The sequence below is a fragment of the Prunus mume genome, linkage group LG3, assembly GCF_029339155.1.
Source record: "Prunus mume cultivar Tortuosa linkage group LG3, ASM2933915v1, whole genome shotgun sequence".
Classification (NCBI taxonomy): Eukaryota; Viridiplantae; Streptophyta; class Magnoliopsida; order Rosales; family Rosaceae; genus Prunus; species Prunus mume.
The window spans coordinates 5709014-5722274 of record NC_142700.1 but is presented as its reverse complement, the minus strand read 5'-3'; the positions used below and the strand labels follow the sequence as shown (position 1 = coordinate 5722274).

Genomic DNA, 13261 nt, shown 5'->3' with positions numbered 1-13261 from the left:
GAAAAAAGAAAAATAGCCGTTTATTTATAATTACTAGCCGTTAGGATCAGGGACGCATTCGCACGTGTGTTTGGCACGTACCAAACTGGGTTTTTTCGTTTTTGTTTTTGGGTTTTTGCAGCTTTGGCTGATATAATAAGAACTGATCGATGAAAACAAAAACAGAGAAAAATATTTCATGAAAAGTCATGGTTTTACAAGTATTTATTTAATGGATCATATAAATATAGATATATATATATATATAAACCAAAAACAGTATAAATTTGTTTTAAACAAAAGTGAAATGCTATCTTTTTCTTTTTTTATTCTCATCCCGCAACACAGATAGTATGATGATGGTAGTCATCTATACTTTATACGCCACCATTAAAGATCATCTATACGAAAAAAAAACATGAAAAATTTGAAAATGGTTAAATCATCTAATTATTTTTAAATAAAACTAGCCCATTATATTGATTAAACACTCAAATTATAACAATCAAATCAATATTATGAGATGGGAAAGAGAAGTAACCACGTTAATCGGACCGTGTAGTGTCAGGCCTTACTTAATTGGGTCGAACTTGTGCAATGTTCGAGTCAGCTCGGTCTGTTTGACACTTCTAAGTAACATGAATCTAATGTAAAGTTGCCATAAAACAACTCTATACATATGTTGGAGTTCTGTATATGGAATTTAGTTTGTGTTCTTATTATAGAGAAATGTGATAGATTGCATTCATAATTCAAGAGTCATCAGCCATAATGATCAATACAAATAACCACATATGGTTAATACAAATACTTAAGCACAATAACCACAAATGATTAATCTAAATATGGAAGCACAATAACCATAAAGAGTTAATCCAAATACAATGGCAAAAAAACAAAAAAAAAATCAAAAAAAAATTACACCATGAAATGCACAAAGTATACCTCCACTCATAGCCACACATAGCCAAAGAAATTCAAGCATAAAAGCCACAAGCCTGGAAAAACCAGGCAAAGGCCTCAGCATACACACACACACAATCAAAAAAAACAAACAAACAAGCCAATCTGCCACCATACTGTCCCCAAGATAGCCAAGCAGCTAACAAACTCAACCAAGATGCCCAAACACCAAAATCGCCAAAAGCTGACAGAAGCCCTAGGGAGGATAGGGGTTGAGGGAACGAGAGGGAAAAGGAGGAGAGGGGGGAAGATCTGGGAGTGGAGGAGGGGAAGGAAAGGGAGTAGTAGAGGGATGGAGGCCACCAACCCCAAGGGGGAGAGGCTACTGAAACTTTTCTCACCTTGGTTTGATTGTTAGTTTCTTTCCATTTTAGGCAGTACATTCTAAATTGTAGACAACATCTTTTGATAATAAGTAATATGTAAGTAGCTTGTAGCTCTCTTGGTTAAGAACATTTACCTCTACACTTGAGGTCCTAGTTTGATTATCCTCTTTCCCCAATATCGTGCGTATATATATAATATAATATAATAATAAAAGATAATAATTTGATACTGTTTTTACCAAAAAAATATTATATTATTGTTAAAGATATCGTTACAATATGCAAATACACTCACAACGAAATTATATCATCACCTTAAAGTTAACAATAATTAACTATCGAACATCACAAATACATATACTTTGATTATCCTCCTAATTGATGAAAAATAATCACTTGACAGAGCGATGTTCTACACTACTCTAATGTACAGGAAGAGTGATCAAACTCGGATAAAGAGGCTGAGTACACTGTCTTGCCCAACACTTCTTGTTGATCAAAAATATCAACTTTTATGACCTCAATCTCAGCCACCACCCCAAACTCTCTGATCCCAATAGCCTCGGCTGCCTCAGCTATTTGCATCACATACTTCTCTATCATCGGCCCGACACGCTCGCACACGCGGTGGTTGATACTCAAACTTGCGAGCGCATTGCGAACGAAGAGCTGGCGCAGTGTGGGCGACACTATGACGCGGGGAGGCACAATGAGGCTCTTTGTGGTCAACAATGGAGAGACCACGTCATCGAGCAAAGTGTGGGACGCGACGTCGTTTTGGTAAGTTAGGAGTTCGAATTGGAGCCTCTGCCTCGTGCGGATTTCAAGATTGGAGGTGGCGCCTGTGGTCTGTTGTGATGAGTTTTGGTTCTTGAACGAGGACATGCGAAGATGGTAGCTCAACTTGAACACCATTGAATTGATGACCAATTAATAGTTTCTTGAAGCTTTAATTTACTCAAACAGAGAAAGATCAATATTCAAAGATAATATTGGCTGTGAAGTTGAATATGAGAGCAGAGCTTTGCCACCCTAAACCTATTTATGTTTTAGCTTGGAAGATTAAATAATCCTATTTCAATTAGGAAATTAAGCCAACCATGTTTAATTATTTCATTCGTTTATGAATCGATCATGTGAGCTTGATGCGTTATATGATCGGACTAATATGATTAGTCATTCAATATAGAGTTGAATCTGCTGAACGTTGTGTATTATTCATAAACTTATCTTGTATCCTAATCCTAATACATTTAGATTTCCTTGCAATCTAAGAATTTTTGCGTATCAAGTAGGATTAGGAAAGTCTTAGATTTCCTAGTAATTTTAATATTCTTGCGTATCAAGTAAAATAAGGAAAGTCTTGTATATGTTACTTGTTTAATGAAAGATTGACTAAAAGTTACAGGCAACTTGAGCTAAAAGTTACAGTCGATTACTAATTTAACATGTCAATTGTTTCATCATGTAAATATATGATTTAGTTAATGCGAAAATAAGAAACTAGCTAGAAAATTTGAAATAATCATATTCCAATTAGGAAACCCACGGATCCAATGTTTTTACTTGGGAATTAAGTAACCTTCCGAAAATAAATGTCGAATTTCGATGCCTTTTAGTACAAATAGAAAACCACTCAAACAAGCTGATATAAGGTTTGGTTAGTCAAATTATTGTGAAACTGAAAATTCCCATGTGAGCAAATGACATCTTCCACAAGGGCCACTCAAATATGAATCAAGATTGAGACAAAAATTACAATGTGTTCCTACTTTAACGAAGAAATTCCAATGAAAAGCATCAGATTTTCATGGAGATTTTAATACACGCTTCTACTTCTACAAATTCAGCTCACAAGATGCAAATCACAAAGCATAAACAGAGGGATGATATGAAATATGAGAAACTGTTTTCCAGGGAAAACATCTAAAATTTTGCCTGAAGACTGCTAATTACGGTTTTGTCCACCTGGAAGGACTTGGCCAGAATATCATCTGAGATTGAAGGATTGGCTCCAAAAACAGCATTGGCAATGGTGTTGACTCCAGGGTTTTGGCTGCTCAAAGAAGAGAGTGAAACGGCATTTCCTTTTCCCACATTCTGCTGGAAGTGAACTAGCCCAACAGGGAACACAAACACATCACCCTTGTAAAGGACCTTTGAGATGAGCTTGTTGTCAGGGTTTGAGGTCACAAAGCCAACATAGAGGCTGCCTTCTAGGACGGTCAAAATCTCGGTGGCCCGGGGATGAGTGTGGGGAGGGATAACACCCCATTTTGCATAGTCGATGCGAGCCAGAGAGATGCCGAGGGTGTTGAGTCCTGGAATTTGAACCACATTGACTGGGGTGACTTTTCCACCAACAGGGTTTGAGGTGTTGCCTGGGATGTGAAGTCCACTGAAGAAGAAATGATCAGCCTGTGCTAGCTTGGAGTCCAAGCAGGGAAGCCCATTCACTCTGGTCACTGTGATGCACAAATTTAATTGACAAGACAAACACACAAAGTTAAAGTCATTGGACGATTAAGTATAGGAAGAAGAAGAAGGATACATATTTTCAAAATGCATACCAAATAAATCGAAAATTTTGAATTTTCGACACCAACCTGAGCTAGTAGTGTCAGCAACACAGAAATCTTGCAAAGGACTAGGCTCAAAAGCAATGACCAGAGCACATGTCATAGCTAGGAAAGTAGTCAACAGAAGAATTTGGTTTGCCATGTTAATTTTTCAGCTTTTTCTATGAGATTATCAAGTTATATATTGCAAATTAAAATTTGAAAGTAGTGAGAGAGAGAGAGAGAGAGAGATGTGAAGCAATTGATGTATGAACTTTCTTATTTATAGAGAAGCAAGAACTGGGTGATGGTTCTGAATGAAGAACAAGCAAGCATATAAAAGAAAATGCTGCCGGCCTTGCTTTACGGACGGTGGAAAAGTATTGAAAGTTCTGGTAAAGCCAAATGTTAACAAGGAGGCACAGGCACATCCATTAAATCCAAAATTTGTTCAAGGATATTAATCCTTTCTTAATTTTCTATTCCTTGTGTGAATGTGATGTGAATTTAGAATTTAGAATTTCTTCATGCATACATATGTTAAACATATTAAGCCAAAGCATCTTGCTAAAAATACATCTGGGTCCAATTTATTTGACTTGGCTTCAAAGAAGGATGTTAAGAATTTGTAAATTGTAATAGCATCTTGCTAAAAAGACGCAGAAGCAAGCTTATAGAAAATCTGAAGCACCTTTTTATTTTCTTTTTGTTTGCGCACCTTGCTCCGGCTGGGGGCTCATATGGTCAGAATTATCAGTTATATTGCCTTATATTTTTGTCCACTTGCAAGACCAAGTCAATGGGAGAAGGATGATTGTTAATGTAACTGAGTTAACATTATCTTAGCCTGAGGCATAGAGGAACTGGCTACATCTGCATATGTAGGGTTTAAAACATGTTTTTTTCTTCTTATCTTTTCCGTGTAGATATGAGAATACGCAAATACATTCTGTACCTACACAGCCATGCATGATCATATAAGAAAAATTCTTTCATGCAACTCTGTAAGCCTAACAGGCCACAGACAACAAAAAAATAAGTCATAACGTTGCATAACATTGATTTGTCAGAGAGCATATCTAAGACGTATTACCTATTTCTGAGAATAGATTTGCTCAATGCCATTAATCCGCAGTGAGCATCACCACCACATTATGCGTTAGTGGATGAGTTTGATTTAACTTACCAACTCATCAAACAGCACATAACGCGCTGGTAATCTATTCTCCTTAATCCCTATTGCTAGTTGCTAGTTGTACTATTACATTCCCATATAACTATGTCATAATGTTCCAAATCTGCAAGTTGGAAGATCATCTCCCTGAGATAAGGATCCCCCCCTTCAAAACCTGGTTTTAAGTCAGACAGATCCACCGAATCCAGTTCTAAGTCAAAATAAAACATTGTTTCATGGGCTCTGAAAATGCTGCACGAGTGTCTCAGTTTGTCAGAGCAGATCTTGAGCTATCGTTGCTGCTCCATTCCCATATAACTTTGTAAGGATGTTCCATATCTGAAACCTCTGGAAGAACATCTTCCTGACGTACAGGTCCCCTTCTAAAGACAGCAATCTGGGAAGCAAAACCTGGTTCTGTACCACCAGATCCCCCAACCCCACTGAACTCAACACTGTAATTGTGCCTCATGGCCAATTCAGTTGCCCAGCAATTGAACTGTTCTCTTGTCCACTCGAACTTGTGGTCATGGTTACGAAATTTACATGATTGTGCTTGATTTTTGTCTTCAGGATCATCTTCCTGGCTTGACAAATTGGATTTCTGGAGTATCACATTGTATTCATAATTTGGAGTGGAGACAATAAGAACCCTTGGACGAAATAAACTCAGTACCACATTGCCAAACTCAGATGCTTGATCTTCCTCCATATGCTCTATGACCTATGATTTTCCAATCAGAGTAAGCAACAATAAAAACCAATTACTAAAGAACAGGGACATCATACTTGATTTCAGTGCAAACAGGAATATTTACAGGAGGCATAATCTGGTAACAGTGATGAACATTAATGGCAAGCCAGAGCATGTGTGCAATTCAAAGGCTACTGGCCAGTTTGCAGTTACCCAACACAACCAAATATCAGTGACATTGATAAGCATTATGTAGCATGTAGAATACTAGTCTTCAAGTAGTACTAAATGGGAAAAGATGAGAACAGATAAAAACTTGTATAGTCAAATTCAACTGCTAAGACTATAAAAGAGAAAGAAACCTTAGACAAATTGGCATACATGAAAAGATAAATTGAAAGGTAAATAGTAAGGACTGAGTATGAGACTTAAATAGATACAAAGTAAAATGAATCAATCAATCAAAGAGTTTGGTGTCACTTCGTTTTTTTCTTTTAAGTGAAAAATAAATAGCAATCTTCTTCGTAAAGCCAGGTCTTAAAGAAAAGAAGAAAAAAAAGGGTAAGAGGTTACCTCTAAGCAAGTTCCAATATCAAATCCACTCAATCGTGAATCAAAAGCTGTAATTGAACCGTCATACAGAACTGCAGAATTTATGGCTGACATACTGGCATCTAATTTGGAATGAAGTATCTGCAATGTTAAACAGAAAATTTAGATTCTTGTCTAAGACAAGTGGTTAACTAAACAAACTTTATGGAAGAAACAAACAAAGAACATCATCTCAAATCAGCATACTCCGTACAGAATATTTTGTTTCTTGTACCCATTATGACCATGCAAACAGGTTCACCCAAACGAAGGATCCTTTATAATAAAGTAAAACCACTATTAATGTTCGTGACCATAACTTAGAATATTACTTTTAACAAAGTGAATCACAAGTCTACCAGGAAGGTAAGATGTCACACTGATTCCCTCAATATTTTGGCTACACCAAAGCTTTCTGGTGACAAATTCCCTACCTAGCAACTACCTATCAGTATTCGTCCTGACACACTCATCATATTATTTCTTCCATAAATGCTTACAAGCAAAATTCAAAGTTCTATAATGATTCAGACCTTTGCCGCACGGGTAAGACTCTTCTGTGAAATGTCAACACCAGCAATTTTTTCCAGAGAAGTTGGATAGTTTAATAAAGAATCCAACAAACTACCAGAGCCACATCCAAAGTCAACCTGCAACGATTACAAAGGGCATGAAATTGACTCTATCACATACACCAGAGTATTATTATTTTTTTCTTTTCAGATTGATAACAAGTTTAAAGTCAGAAGATTTTAAAAACAAATTTACCAAAGTAGTGGCGCAAGATTCTTTGATGCTTTGCACCGCATATTCGACACGCTGTTTTGAAAGTGGAGGGCTGAAAAGAGCCTGCTCCATTCTATCCTCCAGAGGTTCTGTTACCTGCAACAAAGTTATAGTGTACTCCAAGAAGCAGGTCTCTGAAGAACAGTAACACCCAAAAGAAATGAATCACCTGTAAGATCTCAGAATAAACAGTTTTTAAAAGAAATATAACAAGAAGAACAACATAGGTTCAGTTATTGATGAATATCAATAACCATGTGTTTTTTTTTTTTTCACAAATAGTTATCATTGCATGTCCAAATTGTCCAAGTGAAATCCTTTTTGACAGCCTGAATGAAACATCATGCATCTAATTGTTTCTGAGAAACTCACTTGAAGACAACAAGGAAAGCATCCTAGCAGAATCATCAGCTGCAGCTAAAATCAACTCTTGATGGGGCAAATCCATACTGGAAAAAGCAGACTGACCAACAGTCATTTGCATGACAACTGACTCGAGATGTGGAATCACTGCTCCAGATGCTATCTCAAACTCAAAGTCATCACTACTTTCCAGAAGTTCTTTCTTATGTTCATCTTCAGTCACCAAAGATACGGAATAACTTACAGATGATAAGGATCCATTAGATGGAGTAACACCAGAATCTGGTCCTTCTATATTTAGAGAACGAAATTCATGTCCAGGCAGAGCATATGACGCATTCACAGAGTTGGAACATACTGATTTTCCTTCTTCAGTTTCATTACACCCAACATTATGAATATGTTGGCACAGCATAAATACTTTAATAAAGTTTTGGGGATCAAATCTAATGTTAAGACCATCAGCAGAAGCATTAAGTCTCTCCAAAGGCACAGTTGGATCTCGAAAATATGCATTTAACCATAACAGAACTTTCAAAGAAACATTCTGGATGGAATCGCTCTGTTTCTTAAAAGAATCTTTCGGTGAGCACTCTAAAATAAAATCCTGAAATTTAGAAACTATTTTCACTTCACATCTAAAGCTACCTCCGGATTCAACCGAGTCCTTTACGCCAGCAGCAACAACACAGCCATTTGCATATTGTGCCTCTTTCACAGGCAAGTCTGTCACCTTTAACTTCTTGTGTGATTTTGGTGACTCGGATGATTCTTCTAGAGTGCTTTGAGTAGAGAAGACGGGTTCAAGCCGGTGCTGACGGCAGAATGTACAGAGCATCTCCCTTGGAAAGGAACCCTTCCATTTTGCATTGGTAGTAAATGCCAAAGGTAACTCAGCTGCAAGTATTGCCCCTCTGGACAACTTGTAAATTCCACCTGGTGTCTTGCCAATGACCATCCTGTAGACTTAGATTTAAGTATGATTGAATAATGCAATGTTGTACACTTTATTAATGAATGATGCAGCATGAAAAAGGGAGTAAGGTTCCTCTTTTCTTTGTAACTTTTCAGGAATAGTTAAACATTATAAAATAAAATAAAAATACTAAAAACACCGAAGAAGTGGATCTTTTCTTCCTTAAGAGAAATCCCAAATCCCATATGTTACTGAAGTGTGTCAGAATTTTGACACAATCAAGCACTGACAACAGAAGAATCCTTAAAAGAATTAGGGAAATTAAATTTGTGGAGAAGTCTTTTAAACAGAATATGAAGGTGAACAATCAATATAGGATAAGTCAGACAAGACCTGTGATATGATTGCAAGGTTACATCTTCATAGAAAAGGTCTTTGGACCTCCACGTGTATCCAATGGATGCTAAAATAGCGTCACCATATATATCTTGGCCAGACAAGTAACTTGCTCTTGCATTCAAAGATCCTTCAGAGTTACAAGCTTCTTTGGCATTTAGAAGATCTGAAGACATATCCAACAGATATTGCTTGGGAGCAGCAAAGTACAGTCTTGTCTCAGAGGAAGCCTTACCTATAGGCCTGTCAAAGAATTTGTACCACACATTAAGCACAGAAGGTTACAGAGTCAACAAACTGTCCTCCCAGATTTTTCCCCATTATCCCTTCCACTTACCTTGAGATCAGAACGTCAGAAGCTTTCGATAACCCAAGTTGTTTTGCAATAACATCCAGGAAATATCCAGAAGATGAGACATTAAGGATTACTCTTTCAACAGTCTTCTCTAGTGAAGATGGTACATTTATGGCTTCAACTGAAAAGATTTCTGTCGAACCTAATTGCTGGATAGATGATGACTCCACTGTTTCAGGAGCATATGGATTTCGCCTCCTAAACCAGAGCTCTTCCTCAGAAGTAGAAATAAGTTCAGATAATCTAGCAGCAGCCCTCACAACATACGGTATAACCAAGAAAGGATTGGACTCCACCTTAGGATCAAGGGATTTACACATATTACAAAGTGTTGCATCAAAGATGGCAATGACAGAAGCAGGAATCTGCCCAGAAAGATCACCTTCTCTCTGCAAAGCTGCTCTGAAGTGACCACTCAGCGGATGAAGAGTTGAAAGGAACTACAAAAGTGAAACATACGAGAAAAGGTCAAAGTGATAACTAAAAATTTCAACGCATCAATAATCTCATAAACTTATAAAGCAATCAAGGTCAAGAAAAAGTATATCAGCTAATTCACCCTCTTTTCCACATAACCACAGCAAACTGAGGCATTGACAACAAAAGCAAAATTACAAGTAGAGAAGAAAGTGAGAGAGAGAGAGAGAGAGAGAGAGAGTAAAGAAGAATTTGACAGAGTAAACACAAAAAATTAAGCATGTGTTACAACTGAGTGATTTAGGGACTAAGTTTTAACATAGAAAAATGCTATTGCATACATATTGGACCACAACCAGGATACAATAAGCAGTAAGTGCTTCCAAATTCAAATTATCAAAATTCAAAGAATAACAGGAATGCTAGGTCAAAGAACAAGTTAATAGAATCTTGTCCAATTAATATGACAATCGTATAGAAATTAAGAAATATGGTCATCATATACTTTTTTATCAAATTAAATGTAAACTTTTAGTTATGTGGCAGAGCATAATTTTAACTGTTTACCAACCTCGTCTGAAAATAAAAAACTGACACGAGTGACTAAATCATCCCATGTTTCCTGCAGAGAAGGGCTTTTTGTTGCGGGATTAATGCCTAGCTGCAGCAAACAAATTAACATTACTAACCATATTGATAAAGAAAGAAAAGAAAAACACTTAGTCTTGGAAGCAATGCTTTGATAATGTATCAATTCATTGAAACATGTTAAACCCTACATATATTAACATTTTGAAGATGTAGAACATGAAAAGCAGTTGCCTCCTAATTATGGTAACAAAACTCAAATATAACTAAAACTTTTATTTTCCATATCTGGCCAAAGACAAATCTCAGCACAAGAGCCTAATTAGCTGCCAAAGCAGGACAACTGCTCATGCCTCATCATACATGAAAACATATATATGCAATTGACAAACAATCATATTGAATATAGACAAATCAAATGTCCAGATTAAGATGGGTGATGTCCAAGCAACATTGAACATTGAACAGAATTTCCATGCCTTTATGGAAAATCACCATTCATGGGAGTGGCAATAACTGCGACTACATCTGGATAGTCATCCAAATACTAGATTCTACAAAAGAAAACAAACCAACCTTCTCTAAGGCCAATTCAGCAGCAGATTGCTCAGCATCCTTCTTCTTTTTAAAAATTCCAGATACAACCGTAACTTCTGGAAGCTGCAAGGTACAGCGATAAAAGCAAGGGCCCTTCTGCATAATGGCCAACCCTGGACATCCATTTTGAGTGGACTCATGCACTTCCTCTACCTTATAGCAGGCTGAGCTACCAAATCTTTTGTGTACAATAGCCTTAGGTGTAAATGTAGTCATTCGTGCTGTTACAGTTGGGGCTCCTTCAGTAACTATCAGTATCCAAGAGGTCTTCAACTATAAGTTATTAAAAACACGTTTGATAGGATGCCCTTTACGCAATAAAAACATCAAGGTTACAACTCAGTAGGACATTTTAGTAATATTTTATAGGTAGAAACTGATACATAGGTTAGTGAGTCAGGCACACGCACGTGTAGATGAAATAGAGTGACTAAAATTGTTAGTTTGCCATTTTGTAACCACAACCACACTGGGGTAAATACTTGTCATTTGGGAAAATAGTTTTAAATTTTTTTCAATTTACCTTAGTGATCTCTGTCTTCCCTAGATTAAAAAAAAAAAGAAAAAGAAAAAAGAAATCCACAGTTAAGAAATACAAGGGAGAAGCAAGTTATAAATGTTAATTTGACCAGTTCATTCAATGACAAGATTTCCAATTAGGTAACTATGACCACTGTTGTAAGAGAGGAATGAATAAGCTCCAACTTATGAGCACAAATGCTAATAACAGACGTGACAGCAAGAACAACAAAATCACATTGCATCATAACTATAATTGGTGTTAGGACCATGAAGTTCATATAATACCCACTTTTTTTTTTGGTAACAAACAAAATAATTTTATCACCTTATCATAAAAACATGCACGAAGACAGTGAACAAGTGTGCTCTGAAGTTAGAGGAAAAAACCTTTTATATCCTGCTACAAAACAGCTAAAAATATATGCGATTGCATTGCAAAACAGCTAAAATGGACAAATCGTATTGGAATGAAAACCAATGGTTTCCAGACTTTGGAGGAACCTATAGCCCATAATTCTTAATACAAGACACTGTAATGATCCCTAAGAAAATAAAACACACCCTTCAATTGATGCCCATATAACCTCAACTCAGTATGCAATATCTGGCTCTTGCTTATCAGTCCTAAACAACCATCCTAACTATTTTAGTTTGAACAAGAAAGCAAAGAAAGAAAAGAGAAAACCCTTTGGATGAGTTCAACCTAAGTGATAAGTAGCCAAAAACAAATGGACAGATTAATTACAAGTCAATACATTTGAGTGAGCTTAAAAATGTTAATGCTGTCATTGTGAATGATCAACCTATCAAAACCGAAAACTTGACATTGAAAACAAACAAAATATATACAGATAATCTTTGAATTCATGAAAAAGAAAAAGCAAAAGAATTTCCGTCCTACATAATACATCTGCCGAAAATAAGGAAGCAGTTCATTTATTCTTTTCTTGTGTACCTCAACTTGGACAGTAACCCATCCAAGGGTAGCGAGTAAAACTTCCAAATTACAAAACAATAAGCCACCTTTTGATCACCAACGTTAAAATTCTCTTCATAATATCTAGTCGCTCGGTGATCATATAAGAAAGATCAGAAATTCAAGATTCTACATATGAATAATAAAAAAATTAAATAGCTTTCAGCTAACCAATATGACAAAGCAATGCGCAAAGCAAATGGAACAAAAACTGAGCAAGTGAAGTTATGGGTTTTAAAGCAAAAAGACTAACCAAGCAAATAAAACAGCAAATCAGCACAGAAAAGTTAGGAAACAGCTGGAATTCGTTCAAAAATTGAAGATAGAAAAGCAACCCAAACCCAGATAATCAATGGAATATTTATGACAAAGGCAAAAAAAGGTGAACAAAGCAATGACAGACAAGAGAGGGCAAGATATGATCAAAGGAAGGAGCAAAGGCCGTACCTTTCTACATTAACATCGGCAATGGCTGAAAGAGAGGCAGAGATCAGAGAGAGCGAGAGAGAGTGTGTGCGTGCGCGCGCGAGAGAGAGTGTGTGCGTGCGCGCGCGCGAGAGAGTGAGGCTTTTGGGGTTCTACAGTGTGTTGTACTATAACCGAGAGTTTTGTGTGTTGGGGTTTTTGGGTTGGTAGAAACGGTATATAAAGAGAAAGGAGGGAAAGGTTTCGGAGGAAGAATATCAACATGAAACTTGTACATGCCTATATGGGGGCCCCACAGGGTCATCTTCTTCTGGTCTCTCATAGCTTCCTTGCTAAGGAGTGATGCCTTCTTTCAGTCATATTGACCCTTTTTTTTCTTTTCTTTTTTTGTGGCTTTGGTGGATGTTCTTTCAATTTACTTAATTTCAGTTATGTTTTTTCATTTTTCGTAATGCGATAATTTAAACTATATACTAATTTATAGGAAGAAGATTCGAATTCATGTGTAAGGGAACTGTTACATCTTCTTAGTCAATTGGCATAATTTAAGTCTTTTTTTTTTCTTTTTTTTCTTATAAATAAGAAGGAGAGAAAGATTTTCTCACACACGCTGTCAAAGTATTATGAAATTAGA

The 13261-nt window shown here is 36.6% G+C and overlaps 2 protein-coding genes across 6 annotated transcripts; both read right to left on the bottom strand.

Moving 5' to 3' along the window:
* Positions 1 to 3024: 3024 nt before the first annotated feature.
* Positions 3025 to 3995, bottom strand: LOC103325241 (putative germin-like protein 2-3). The gene is made up of 2 exons (XM_008227392.2): positions 3875 to 3995; positions 3025 to 3733 (listed from the first exon to the last, which is right to left on the bottom strand). Exons 1-2 carry the CDS (start codon positions 3987 to 3989, stop codon positions 3195 to 3197), a joined length of 654 nt encoding a protein of 217 aa, XP_008225614.1. The 5' UTR covers positions 3990 to 3995; the 3' UTR covers positions 3025 to 3194.
* An 801-nt stretch (positions 3996 to 4796) lies between these two features.
* On the bottom strand, positions 4797 to 13007 carry LOC103325240 (small RNA 2'-O-methyltransferase-like). 5 transcript variants are annotated; one of them, XM_008227391.2, is made up of 10 exons: positions 12649 to 13007; positions 10683 to 11011; positions 10090 to 10179; positions 9084 to 9541; positions 8744 to 8989; positions 7444 to 8393; positions 7054 to 7205; positions 6819 to 6935; positions 6268 to 6387; positions 4797 to 5724 (listed from the first exon to the last, which is right to left on the bottom strand). In XM_008227391.2, the coding sequence occupies exons 2-10, from the start codon at positions 10917 to 10919 to the stop codon at positions 5266 to 5268; spliced, it is 2829 nt and encodes a 942-aa protein (XP_008225613.2). In that variant the 5' UTR covers positions 10920 to 11011; positions 12649 to 13007; the 3' UTR covers positions 4797 to 5265. The 5 variants fall into 5 exon arrangements, with proteins under 5 accessions (XP_008225613.2, XP_016648778.2, XP_088904149.1 ...); XM_016793292.2 differs by having other exon boundaries at positions 10683 to 10951; XM_089048023.1 differs by having other exon boundaries at positions 10683 to 10976; positions 12649 to 12739.
* Between the last annotated feature and the right edge of the window lie 254 nt (positions 13008 to 13261).